The sequence below is a fragment of the Phyllobates terribilis genome, unplaced genomic scaffold, assembly GCF_046119375.1.
Source record: "Phyllobates terribilis strain yellow unplaced genomic scaffold, ASM4611937v1 Scaffold_5__5_contigs__length_657084704, whole genome shotgun sequence".
NCBI classification, from domain to species: Eukaryota; Metazoa; Chordata; class Amphibia; order Anura; family Dendrobatidae; genus Phyllobates; species Phyllobates terribilis.
In genome coordinates this window covers 245,476,615-245,491,068 of record NW_027362765.1, presented here as the reverse complement: position 1 = coordinate 245,491,068, position 14,454 = coordinate 245,476,615, and the positions used below count along the sequence as shown (strand labels likewise).

At 40.6% G+C, this 14,454-nt stretch overlaps 1 protein-coding gene across 1 annotated transcript in view; it reads right to left on the bottom strand.

Annotated features, from left to right (window-relative positions):
- MGAT5B (alpha-1,6-mannosylglycoprotein 6-beta-N-acetylglucosaminyltransferase B) overlaps positions 1 to 14,454 on the bottom strand; it is a 145,929-nt gene that overhangs the window by 49,576 nt on the left and 81,899 nt on the right. The window contains exons 9-14 of the mRNA XM_073683975.1: positions 14,245 to 14,414; positions 13,933 to 14,064; positions 13,450 to 13,583; positions 9,448 to 9,578; positions 8,467 to 8,472; positions 7,699 to 7,854 (exon numbers count right to left, since the gene is read on the bottom strand). Coding sequence (XP_073540076.1) covers positions 7,699 to 7,854; positions 8,467 to 8,472; positions 9,448 to 9,578; positions 13,450 to 13,583; positions 13,933 to 14,064; positions 14,245 to 14,414 — 729 coding nt within the window. The remainder of the gene's footprint in view (positions 1 to 7,698; positions 7,855 to 8,466; positions 8,473 to 9,447; positions 9,579 to 13,449; positions 13,584 to 13,932; positions 14,065 to 14,244; positions 14,415 to 14,454) is intronic.

The following is a 14,454-nucleotide window of genomic DNA, read 5'->3' as shown; positions in this document are numbered from 1 at the left end:
GGACACTGCTGAACAGAGGCCAGATAGAGTCCAGAGTAACTCTGCTGCCTCATTATAGTGAATGGATCCCTCAGGGGTTTCATCTGAAACATGACGTAACTCAGAGATTTAGATGGAAACCCCGATGTAAGGCTATGTGCCCACTATGCTGAAATGCTGCATATTTTTCCGCTTCTCCCTGGCAGGAAAAATGTATGCGGATTTTACATGCGTTTTTCCTGCCAGGTAGAAGCGTCTTTGCATGCATTTCTGCATGCGGGTTATCAAGCGCTTTTCCAAGCGATTTTAGCATCACTAGGAAAAGTGCTTGACAACTTGGTCACACTATATAAATCCATGCAACCAGCATGGATTTATATAGTGTGACCATGTAATAGTTAAAAAAAAAAGAATAAAAATGGTAAAAAAGAAAAAATAAAGATTATACTTACCTTCCCATGTTCCCCGGTATTTTCTCCGCTCCGTCTGGTCTGTTGTATGGGTCGTGGTGGTGTGAAAGGACCTGCAATGACGTCATTGAGTCATGTGACAGGTCACGCAACCGCCGACGTCGGTTCCAAAATGAGGTCACTTGAGAGGGGATTGCTATGGCAGTACTGTATAGCCACATAAGTGCTATTTCTACATTCAGCAGAAATTGTGGGACAAATGTTGGTGCCATTTTTACCCATTTCTCAGTGTGAAAATGAAAAATCTGGGGCTAAAACTAAATTTTGGTGGTAAAAATGTAATTATTTTTTATTCACTGCCCAATGGTATAAAATGCTGTGACACACCTGTGATGTCAATATGATCACGGCACCCCTAGATAAATTCATTGAAAGGTGTAGTTTGTAAAATGAGATCACTTATATGGGGTTCTGCTGTTCTCGCACCTCAGAGGCTCTCCTAGTGGGTCATGGCAACCTCAAACCAGTCCAGCAAAATCTGAACTCCAATATGACACTTCTTCCCTTCTGAGCCTTGCACTGTGCCTCAAAAGTAGTTTTTGACCACATATGGGGTATCGGCGTACTCAGGAGAAATTGTACAACAAATTTTGGGTTCCATTTTCTCCAGCTATCCTTGTGTAAATAAAAAAAAATTGGGGCTAAAACAACATTTTTGTGGAAAAAATGTATTTTTTTCATTTTCACAGATCAACATTGTAAAATTCAGTGAAACACCTTTTGGATTCAAGGTGCTCACTACACATCTAAATAAATTCCTCAAGGGGTCTACTTTACAAAATGGGGTCATTTTGTGGGGGTTTTCACTCTTTAGGCACATCTGGGGCTCTGATATTGCGTCCACTAAAGATTCCATAAAATTTTGCATTCAAAAAGTCAAATGGCGCTGCTTCCCTTTTAAGCCCTGCCGTGCGCCCAAACAGTAGTTTTGCTCCACATATTGGGTATGGGCGAACTCAGGAGAAATTGCTCAACAAATAGTATGGTGCATTTTCTCCTGTTACCCTTGTGAAAATAAAAAAATTGGGACTAAAAGAACATTTTTGTGAAAAAAGTTAAATGTTAATTTTTCTTTCCACATTCCAAAAATTCCTGTGAAGTACCTGAAGGGTTAATAAACTTCTTGAATGTGGTTTTGAGCGCACATTGAGGGGTGTAGTTTTTAGAATGGTGTCACTTTTGGGTATTTTCTGTCATATAGGCTCCTCAAAGTCACTTCAAATGTGATGTGGTCCCTAAAAAAAATAGTTTTGTAAATTTTGTTGTAAAAATGAGAAATCGCTGGTCAACTTTTAACCCTTCTAATTTCCTAACAAAAAAAAAATATGTTTCAAAAATTGAGCAGATGTAAAGTAGACATGTGGGAAATCTTATTTATTAACTATTTTGTGTGACATATCTCTCTGATTTAAGGGCAAAAAAATTAAAAGTTTGAAAATTGCAACATTTTCAACATTTTCGCCAAATTTCTGATTTTTTTCAACGCAAATCATATCAAAGAAATTATACCACTATTATAAAGCACAATGTCATGAGAACGTAATCTCATAGTCGTGGGATCCCTTGAAGCATTCCAGAGTTGTTACCTGACACTGGTCAGAAGTGAAAAAATTGGTCTGGTCAAGAAGGTGAAAACAGGTTGGGGGGTGATGGGGTTAAACAAAAAAAAGATAGCAAAGCATCTAATATCTATGGCTATGTATACCAGGTAGGACTAGGTACATAACTAATACCACAAATGGAGGTCATTATTAAATTATGTGGTGGCCCAGATATAGGAAAGGTCATTTCCAATTGGGATGGGCAGTAACAATGTTCACAAACACAATGACCTGAAGTTCATTCTGTATCAGAATGTGTACATTTACTATAAAGTGACCTGGCTCATTAATCAGAAGTAATGAGGCACTGATTTGTCAGAATAATGGAGAGTATAAGCATATAATTTAATTCTGAATACATCCTCCACAAACGAATCTATCAACATTAATGTCAATGTGTCATTAGGTCCAAGGAAATAATTGCTTGATTGTCCCTTGTGTACGTATTGTGTAAATGGCCTCTGTCTCTAAAAACCTATAGATCAGAGAAGCTCTTCCATCAATTTCTGTGGCTATGTTGATACACAGAATGCGCCAGCTTTCGTGCATGGCACTGGGGCATTTTAGCTTTAAAGCGAGTCTGTCGCCTGTCTGTTTTTAATACTTTCTTTTACTTCCCATTAAATAATAATTCTGTAGGACTTTAGCTAGCCAAAGACACGATGGGATCTGGCAGATCCTTAGACGAGGGGAAAACCTTGATCTTACAGGGTAGATTTTTATGAGTTCAATCTTTTTATTTTCCTCCTTTAAGGCTCATTCAGATGTCCGATTTTTGCATTCGAGTGATATCCGTATGCGAAATGGACCAGAATAGTACATGCTGTGACATAACAACCATACTGGCTATGAGTTAGTGTGCTCTCCATGTGCGATCTGGGGCACATACAGTACCACACAGATTGAATATATGTTCATCTGAACAATCCTTAGTTAATAACAGGCAGCGGTGTACTGTCTGTCTTTTTGTGGTCCCATTCACTTCACTTCACTTCACTTCGAGTTTGGTATTGAAATCAAACCAATAATCCACAAAAAAGTTGGACGTGTGAAAACTCCCATAGACTAAGATGGGTTTATGTTCTATCTGAAAAAATACACATTAGTCCTCCCAGGTTTATGTGTATATGTGTGCTTGCTGTCAGTAAATAGAGATATTTTTCTTTACATCCAAAGATCTAGTTTTGCTCACAGCTGAGTTTGTTACAATTGTATCTAATCTAGGCATTCATTTGCAAGCTAAACCGTCCAAACTGCAGCTTAATACACTCTACCTACATTTGGTGCATTTTATCAAACTATTAGGGCTGAACATATGTTATTATTGAGTTGTCCATCTCTTTGGCTGTCACCTGTACAGGCTTTGAGACTCCAAGTGCAAATAAGCATGTTTTCAGCCACTCTAAGCAAACAGAAATCTTAAATGAGTAAAGAAATGAAACACAGAGAAAATGAGAATGTTCCATAAATTCTTTCAAATAGAATAATGAATTTCTTTAAAGGTAATCTGTCACCAGATTTTTGCTACCCTTTATGAGAGGAGAACAATACAAGAGTATTGCTGTCATTTTGATAAAATCACTGTTTTATCTGAATGCTGAGTTCTGTATAACCCCTCCCCTACTACTGATTGACCACGTACAGGTTATACAGAAAGCTGCCAATCAGTGGTGGGGGCGGGGTAATACAGAGCCCATGAATATGATGGACTACTAGTCAGCAGGTCTACTAGTCCTCTAGTGATAATCTCCTGCTAATAAATCAGTGATTTTATCAAAACTAAGAAATAAGTATTAAACATGTCACCAATTTTCTGAGTAATTATATTTCTAAAGGTGCTATTTACATGAAATCCTCACCAGTTGTTGGTAACGACCAATCCAATCCACACAGGCAAAGAAATCAAACCATAGATGTCCATAAATTAAGTTATGTGTAATAATGAGAAATGACACAGGGAAAAAGTATTGAACACATGAAGAAAGAGAGGTGCAAAAAGGCATGGAAAATCACGACAACCAAATGAAATCTATTGGTAATTAGAAAGCAATCCTGCCACTTAGTGAAAAATAATATCAGCTGGTTCAACTGATGGCATATAAAAGGTGTCTCATTACCAAGGTGCCATACAAGAAACATCTCATGATGGGTAAAACCAATGAGCTGTCTCAAAACCTTTGCAACTTTATTGTTGCAAAACATGCTAATGGCATTGGTTACAGACGAATTTCTAAACAACTGAAGGTTCCAGTGAGCACTGTTGGGGTCATAATCCATAAATGGAAAGAACATAATTTCACCATAATCTGACCACGACAAGATGTTCCCTGCAGGGTTTCAGACAGAGGAGTGAAAAGACGTATCAATAGAGTTTTCCAAGAGCCGAGGACCACCTGAGGAGAGCTACAGAAAGACCTGGAATCAGCAAGTACAATTGTTTCAAAGAGCACTATAAGTAACTCACTCAACCTCATTTCCTGCATGCACGCTCATCACGCAAGACTTCATTGGAGAGCAAAAAGCATGTTCAAGGGCATTTAATGTTTGCTCAACAACAGTTAGAAAAGCCTGTAAAATACTGGGAGAATATTGTCTGGTCACATGAGAACAAAATTTAATTCTTTGGATAACATAATACATACCATGTTTGGAGGCCAAAAGTCACTGCATATCACCCCAAAAACACCATACCAACACTGAAGTATGGAAGTGTGAACGTCATGGTGTGGGGCTGTTTTTTAGCATAAATATTACACGCACGCTGCCTAAGTTCAGATAGGGGCGAGACCGGTTACATGAATTTGTTGGAATCCTGGGGGAACCGTTACTCAGGGCGACCATAGGCTGCAGCTTCTCTTAGGCACACGATAGATTGAGTTGCTGACCAGACACATCTGACAAGAGTCTTCATAAAAGGTAGAACAGTAACATTTAATGAGGCACGGCCAGTGCAATGCAAATGTCTCTTTCAGCAACAGGCTCCAGTAATAATAGTACAGTCTACTTTGCAGCACAGCAGTAAACAGTCTATTATCCGGTAGCACAGTACAGTTTTAATGCATATGTGGCAGCCCAGGGGTCCGGCTGCCACAGTGGCATTGCCTCCCTCACAAGGGGTGATGCTATGCCTGGAAGCAAGGAGGGGTCCCCTAATCAGGTTCACTAGCGTACAACACTTTCCTGGCTTCAGACCAGAAAGGGGAGCTCCTCCCATTGACAACTGGAATCTGGAGGCGGGGTTAGTAAGAGTTGGTAGAGAGGAGTTGAAGACAGGACAGCGACGATGAAGGATCAGGGGAGTGGAGCTGTGAGTCAGCTCACGCCAGAGGGAAGCGCAGAAGAACCGGACACCAGAGTCCGAGGTTGTGGGGCACTGAAGGCCCAGCAGCAGAAACCGGAGGGCCGGAGACTGCAAGTCTCCTGGCCCCATCAGACGCCAGGAGGCTCAGCAGCACCATAGGGCCCAGCACCGCCACATGGGAGCGACACTCCAAGAAGGCCCAAGCTGCCTGCCATACGGGTGAGGAACAGACGTTTTACTCAGGGACGAGGGCCCCAGCATAGCTACAAGCAGCAGGGCCAAAGAGATTAGCGCAGAGGGAAGGCCTACAACTTTACCTGGTGAGGTGGGTCTCCAACTTGCTTCCAGGCCGACCGGACCTCTACTACCAACTAGTACCCGTGCCCCGGTCTGCTTCACAACCGCAAGTAAAGATAAGAGGAAACCGCCATTAAGTTCTGGATTGTTCATTATCTGCGCCATCACCTCATTACACCGCACCAACCACATCTACCCTATAGTATCACTATATCCTGCCCTGGAGCTAAGCTCTGCCTGTGGAGAGCTGAACCAACTCTGCTGCGTCACCATCAGCTCCAGAGGAGCTGCACCGCAGCGGCGGCTCCATATAGCCGCATAACACAGGTGGCGTCACGAACAATATATATAAAAACTTTATTCTTCTTTTACTAATCCCCTTTTATTGACTGCCCTGGGTCACGTACCGGGTCACCGCGACCGTGACACCCCCAGCACCGACAGGCCCGGCTACTGAGTACCCCACGGCCCAAGTTGCGTGTCACATACACAACCACAGGCTTTTCCTTCACAAGGACTCAATAATACACAGCATTCTTTTTCATGCATGGAGATGGAGTGAGGAAAGGGTTTGATAAGGGAGATGATCTCTATGACAGGCTTCCTTACAGTCCTTATCTTCCTGGCCAATAATACTCCACACTGTTAGCTCAGGGAGTCTAACTGACCTTTGTTTAACTTCCCTCCTGACCTGAATTCTGTTCCCTTGCCTTCTGTGAGATACAGATCATAAGCCACCTTTCTCTTCGGCTCCGGCCAGACAGTAAACAACTTCCCCACAATCCCCCTGGGACTCTGCTAAAACACTCCCCCTCTCCTGTGACTGTGTTAACTCCTCTAGTTGCTGGATGCTTTTAAAGCAACAGCACTACTTCTGCATGTCACATAAGGCACTGGCAAACTTCATATAACTGAAGGAAGGATGAATGGAAAAATGTATCAAAACATTCTTGATAAAAATCTGCTGGCATCTCTCAGGACAATGAAGATGAAACAAGGGTGGAAATTTCAGCAAGACAATGATCCCAAATACACAGCCAAAGAAACTATCAATTGGTTTCAGAGAAAGAAAATAAAGCTGTTAAAATGGTCCAGCCAGTCACCTGACCTGAATCCAATAGAAAATTTATGGAAGGAATTAAAGCCCAGAGTTCATAGAAGGAGCCCACGGAACCTTCTGGATTTCAAGATTGTTTGTGTGGAAGAATGCACCAAAATATCACCTGAGCAATGCATGCGACTAGTTTCCCCATACAGGAGATGTCTTGAAGCTGTAATTACCAACAAAGGCTTTTGTGCGATGTATTAAATACATTTCAGTAAGCGTGTTCTTCAATACTTTTTCCCTGTGTGATTTCTCATTATTACACATAACTTAAGTTATGGACATCTATGGTTTGATTTCTTTGCCAGTGTGGATTGGATGGGTTGTTACCGACATCTGGTGAGAATTTCATGTCAACAGCACCTTTAGAAATATATTTACTTAGAAAAATACTTATTTAACCAGCTGTATTTATGGCTCCTGACAGATTTTGTTTACTGCTCTAATACAGTGTCAAGAAATAATGTTTGCCCTTTTCCTAGGTTAACTACGATCTAGTTGGTCATTGACAACTTTTTTACTTAACAGATAATCATTGATTGGCAAATTTTATACAAGCATTATAAGGACGTATATGTGCATCAATCCTACAGGTGCAAATCCCGACCCAACCGCAGGTCTGATGACTCCAACGGACAGAATCATAGATCCCTTCAATGCTAACAGATCTGGTCATTAGACCTATGGCCATGCAACAATGTGTCCATATCACAACTGAGTGAAACTGGCCAAAAGTTGTAGGTTATGTTTAAGCCCCTTATCTGTGTCTAATGTTAAATCTTATGGAAAGGTCTAACACAATCAGGATAGGAGCAAATACTTCTATCAGGTACTGTGACTGTGGTAGACTTGTGTTCAGACTTTACAATTAGACACCACCATCCAAGTTCACTGCTAAAGCTGTAAACTAATAGGACTGTCAATCCCTTACAACACATCTCTCACCTTGGCCTTCTTCAGGAGCTGCTGGAGATCCTGCTGTGGCAGCAAACCATGGTTTTTAACAAAGGCAGGAACTTCAGGGGGTCTCTGGGTCTCGAAATAAACAGTCCCATGCACTTCCATGTGCTTGTGTAGTACTGCCAGAAACTTTTCTTTACCCTACAATCATAGGATGTCACATTAACCAGAGTCAGCAAATACAACAAGAGCAAATACTAAGAAATAAACAAACCAATCCCTGTTTGTCACGCGATACCTCTCTGGTATGGAATAAGAAATATAAAGAAAGGACTTTTATTTCTTCTTGCACATCCATTTCTAGCTTTGGATTAAAAAAACAACTGCTAAAAAATGTTCACATTTTTTCGGATGTGAAGGAAGTTTTGAATCTAGGATAACTTTCCAAAAAATATTCTATAGATATAAACTCTTTTTCTATAACAATTATCCATAGTGAAGCCCCTCCAGATTTTCTATTGAATATTTTTATATACAGGCTTTTATATACAGGCTATATACAGGCTGCTGGGACCTCCACCCATGTTACATTTCCTTATGGTATGACGATTCATTATACTATCTTAATGACACCTTTAGAAGCCTTTCCTGATCACTTTCTATCTGCTGCTCCATATGGAGAATAAGGCAATGTATTTAATTTTTGCTGTTTTGTCAGTTTAGTTACCAACCCAATGATCTAGATGTCAACATTTCAATTTAATATGGATAAGTGATTATGCGAGAGGGATGTAGATACGTATAAGCACATACCTGCAACTGTACCATGTCATCAGGGAAGAATTCATAGGAAAAAGAGAAAAAGGAGTAAGTAACCTACAAAACTAGCAATTTTGGGGGAAAAAATGGAGAAGACAGATTTGATGGAAATGCTAGCATGGGTCAAGAACAGTTTTCTCAGATCTCATATTGAGCATGTGTAGTAATGCGTAAAATGAAGTTAAAGCATAGAATTGCTTTGAATATACATGGGATGAGGATGACACATTATCTGTAGACTTACATTTAAAGAGAATCTGTCACCAGGGTTTTGCTATCTGAGAGCAGCATGATGTGTTGGCAGAGTAATTTACTTGGCTGCTTGCATCAGCTTTGAAAGACAATCAGTGTTTTATCAGCAGGAGATTATCACTGGACGACTAATAAACCTGCTGCCCTGTAGTCCTCCATATTCATGAGCTCTGTATAACCCCCCCACCACCACCACCACCACCACTATTTAGCAGCTTTCTATGTACACTGTGCATATGCTGAAAGCTGCCAATCAGTGGTGTGCGCAGGATTATACAGAGCTCAGCATTCAGAGAGATCAGGTAGATCTGCAGCAGAGAAAACTGTGGTTTTATCAAAACTGCAACAATTAGCCCAGCAAGTGACACATCATTGGAATCAGGGTCTTTGTCCCTGGATTATGCTGATCTCAGATGGGCTAGCAAAACCCGGTGACAGATTCCCTTTAAAAGCAAAGCCCTAACCAAAGTTTTTGACATTGTGGAAGCCGTGCATTCACTGTTACCATTCGCACATTTTTTCAGGGACTAACTTTGGAGTAATAGCATTGGGAAAGTTGGGCATTAACTTTAAAGGGGTTAAACTGAATGTTTAGATAATCCTAATTACAAATTATGCTTACATTATGATACATACATTTTAGGAGTCTAATATACAAACACCAGAGAAGCAGATATGTATGGAAAAATATGTGTAAGGGTGTTGGGACAGAAAATAGTTTACCTTCCACATAGCAGCTTCCTTTCCATACACCACAGCCATGTTTCTGACCTTGTTCTGAGCCACCTGTTGGCGCTCAGTTTCATTCAGTTCATCAGTTACAAATCCCATAAAGGAATTATCCTGCGTGTGAGCTGTAGAACAATGACACAGAGCTAAAAATGGCTACAAGAAGCCTCACTAGCTAAACTGCGTATAGGAAGCTATAGGGGACACAGTCACGCAAATAGATGCATGGAAATGCTATCCAATACAAGTAATCGAGCAGTGCAGCAATGGAGGTGCAGGAACGCAGCAAATACAGAGGGTAAGCAGACTCAGCAAAATGGACGTGCAGTAACACAGGGTGCCACAAATGCAGGAACAGTGCCAATAGCTCCATGCCGGAGTGCCATGATCATCTGATTCCATGATTGAATCATCAGCTGTAGAAGAGCACTGTAGGCACATAACACCCTAACTATATACGTATATGTGCCCTAAATTACCTATCGAGCAGTGGAACTATTGCTGCAACAGTCATAGTGATTGATACATCAAGGTCTATCGAACTGGTAAGTAAAATGCCTAAAGCAAATTTTACCACTTCACACAAATTCCTACATGCTTTGCCGTGATCATGCATAGACCTATAGGAGGAGCAATGTTGATAATATAGAATCTGAAGCATATTTGTCCCTGCATAGTTTTATACACTGCCGGCAATCCTACTGCTTGTACCTCTGCTGCAAGAATGAGCAGCATACAGTGCAGTGTGTTGATACGGCCATCTTGAGCTTTATAACACAAAGTCCTGTTGTATTAGTAAGTATGTTATGTTGCATAAAGCCTGGCTCCAGACAGATGTAGTGGACCACTATTGCTATAAATCAAAGGCTGGTGTTGCTAGCTCTTTTTGTAACCCCTTGAAAATAAAAGGTTATCCTAAAAGGATATTCCTAAAATTCTCTTTCCAAACTTACAGAACTGTCATAAACTCTTTATAGTGCTCATTCCAGTATCTCCAGTTTGTACAGTAGACATGGAGTGTGGCATAATACTAATGGTTATACACTGGCTAATTGCTATTAGCATATAAAGATGTCTGGTGGGGAGAGCTTACTTCCCTGCTATTAGGGCAGGAACATACATGGAGACTGAGTCACAGCAGTGAAAAGGCTAGAAATGATTTTCTGATAGATCACTCAAAATTGATTGCAAATGCACATTTTTATTAGAGGGAATCTGTCAGTAGGATCAATCCTCCTAAGCCGTGTATATGGGCATTCAAGTCATAGGAAGCTGAAAAAAGTGATACCTTGACATCTGTGATCTGATTTCTTATTCCAGAGAAATCGACATTGTATTACTATGTATATCAGCTGTTCAGATTTATGGGCCGGACACTGATCTGCATAAGAATCTGCCTCCAGAGCTTATTTTAAATGACAGGGGGCGTTACCAATACCAGACACGTACCTATTACAGGACAGTAGAACTGAACTTTGTTTCCTTACAAACACATTTGCTGCAGCTCTAACAGCTCTGCTGTATTGCAACACTGGTTATCTATGAGCTGGAAGCTGAATCTGAGAGGAAGCTGCAGATGTGTCAGGTATAATCACACACAGCTCTGCAGTGAGATCAGGAGAGCAAAGAGCGGCCATTACACATCACACTGGTAACGCCCTCTTATCAATCATCATAATCTCTAGAGGCAGATTCTCAGGGAGATCAGTGTCCTGCCAATAGATCTTAACAGCTCAGTTACATAGAAGAAATTGTAGATTTCTCTGAAATATGACATCAGATCACAGATATCAGGGTAACGTTTTATTCAGCTTCCTATGACCAACATGCCCAAAACCAGGAGTGGGTGATTTATGCAGAATTGGTGACTTGTTTCTATTATACCTTTTCTCTGATTGTTCCTAACCTGGTTTTGGCTCCCACTCCTGAGAAAAAATACTGATAGTGGGGTCGTGACCTTAGAGGGATGATCCTACTAACGATGCCCTTTAAAGAAGCACTTCTTGTAAAATTTTATTCACGAATCCTTTCTAAATATGCATGTGATGTAGTGTAGGTGCATTTAAATACTTGCTGATCAATGTCTTCCCCTGTTTCCAGCATCTCTCTGTCGCTCTGGGCCTCTTCTGGGTCACATTACTTCAAATCTGACTGGCTGGTTCACACAGAGGTTTTATGTGTGGACCAGAAGTTGCTTTCACAATGTAAGCTGTTCTGAGGCTCCATAGTCTAACATTGGTGGAAGTAGCATTGCCCTACACAGTAGTCCCGGTGTGAGCCGGCAAAGAAGTGGAGTGCTCATGCAGCCCAGAAAAGGACCAGAGCAATGCTGGAAATCAGGGAAAACGTCAATCGGTAAGTACTTATTGCTCCTACTCTACATGACATATATATTTATCAAGGATTAGGGGATAATGATTTGTCTGAAGAATAAACTTGCAAAAAGATCATCCATCAACAATAAGCAATCAATTAACAACCAATTTAAAATAATCCAGTAGAAAATTACATTGCTTGCCATGTTTTTGGCTTTATGGCATTTGCTGTGTATGTTCTTATCCGTAATCAGAGAGTAGAGCAGCACCCCATCTGGTGTACTTGCCACAACCATGGATTACATCCAAAAATTGGCATAATTGCCATTGTAAACTACTTTTCCCATATAGGTATTCCTACATATCTTCTTTTTGGGAAGATGTTAAACCCTATAATATACTTACATACACTATTTGACTCAAAACTTCCAAAAATATACTGTGCAGCTCAGCAAATCCTAATTATGCTTTGCCCACATTAACATTTGGTATAACTTACTTAACTCATATCATTAAAGAAGCAGTCCCATGAAAATTAATATCCTCTTAATATATGGTAGTCATCATATTATATAGCACTGTGTACCTACAATTGCTCCTTTTGACCTTCTACCCAGCTAATTGTTCTCTTTTCCATAAGGTCTATGACATCACATGATTAAAAACTGACTAGCTGAATCCTTCTAAGCTCTATGTAGAAACAGGAGGTCAATTTTCTCTGTATAAGTCTTAAGTCACTGGAAAGGTCCCTAGCAGGGGAGGTGGGAGCAGCTGGGTCAGGAGTTGGAAAATGGAATGATAAAATGCAGGGAAGAGAGACTTTCTGTTTCTACATAGAGCAGAGAAAAGAGAAGAATTAGCTGGGTAGAAAGGCAAAATGAACAATTGTAAGTACACAGTGCTATATAATATGATGACTGCAATATATTAAGAGGATAAAAACTTTGGTGGGAGTGTTTCTTTAAGGTCATACGATTCCTTATTAGCCACTCTTAAAACTACATTTTGTTGTAAACACTTTATGCAACCAGATTTGCCAATAAATGAATGTGCTATTTCATAAATCACACCTCTACCACGCACTTCCCTGTCCTGCAATTACTCCAAATGAGCTTCACCTTAAATGCCATTTAACACTAATATAGAGCAGAACACTAGATAATGTAAATGCTTTCTTCCAATTGCTGTCAGTTCTAATAATGAAAAACAATGCTTGTGCCTAATAAAGTTAAGATAAATGAACTCCACGGGGCATAGATGGCGGCTCACTCACACGAAGAGAAGAACAAAGGGGAAGTTTCATTAAAAGGTAATTTATTTTTTTGTAAATTGATTGCCCTTATTGTAATACCCATTTACAATATTAATTGTTATATGATGTTCTGCATAGACATCTTGTATTATATATCTGCAGGTATCAGATGATTTTGGGGTTTGGCAGAATGTCTGGTACCCTCTGTAGCTATCGCAATAACTATATTAGACAACAGTGAAGGAAACTGTCAATGTAAGTAAATGATGGGGCAACTTATATCAAGTGATACTTCCCCTTTATTTACTAGGTGATGACAGCATTTTGGGATATTTTTTTATACCATATATATGAAATCACGTAGCATGCTTTGCAAGATGTCAGATCACTTCAGTTGAAACCCCCCCAGAATTCTCTTCCCAAACTCACGGAACATTGTCATGAACTGTTTGGGGTGCAGGTTCCAGTATCCCCAGTTTGTGCGGTAGCCGTGGAGTGTGGCATACTCTTCATGGTTATACGCTGGCTCTGTCCCAAATGTGTCCACCACACGCAGACGGCACCTGCAGGAGGGGGGTGTTCATGGTGTGGACCCTCTGTAAGGGGCCAAATGTCGGTGTGGGGTGCAGGGATCTATTTATTTATGTGGTGTCAATATACATTAAAGCACAATAGGAAACTATGGGTCACCACAGTTTTGAGCATATTTGCTGGAGGAACTCTGGGGCAAGTCAAAAGTCAAAGTAAATCATCAAGTAGTCAAAATGATGCCACAAGAGGTCATATATCTCTATTTTATGTCAAGATGTCAGTAGGAGGTCCATGGTTAAAAAAGCCTGGAAGCCCCAGATATAGTTGCAAACTTTATTACATATCTGGGTCCATGGCCTCTAATTAAACTCATCTTCTCACCTGTACTTCCTGAAGGACAGTCCCATGTGCTGCTTCATCTGCTGCATGCCATGGTAGTCTGTGTAGATGAGATCAAAACTTAGAGGTTCTGTTAGTGGACAATTTCCTCTTCCAGGAGGGACACCTAAGTAACTACAAGGAAGAAAACGTCAGAAGAGAGGAGTGTCTTCAATATGGTCAAGAAAAGTCAAAAAAAAAAAACCGAATCAGCATCAATAACAAATTAACTCCGAATCGTCCAGCAAGACAGCAAGCTGGGAGCTCAATTCATATCTGGAGAAACTGACAGCACAGCACCATTGCTATCCTCACCTTTGCAACTCCTTCACAGACACTGTTATTTTAAGACTGTGACCCAACACGTACAGAGCTGCAAGAACATCTGCCCACTGCACCATCTCCCCCAGCGGTCCACCTTTCAGCACTCTAGGACTGAAAACATCACCGGACTCCTCTGTCAAAAATCCAATATGGACTAGAATCTAACAAGATATCATAGAAAAAGTGCTTAACGGATCATTG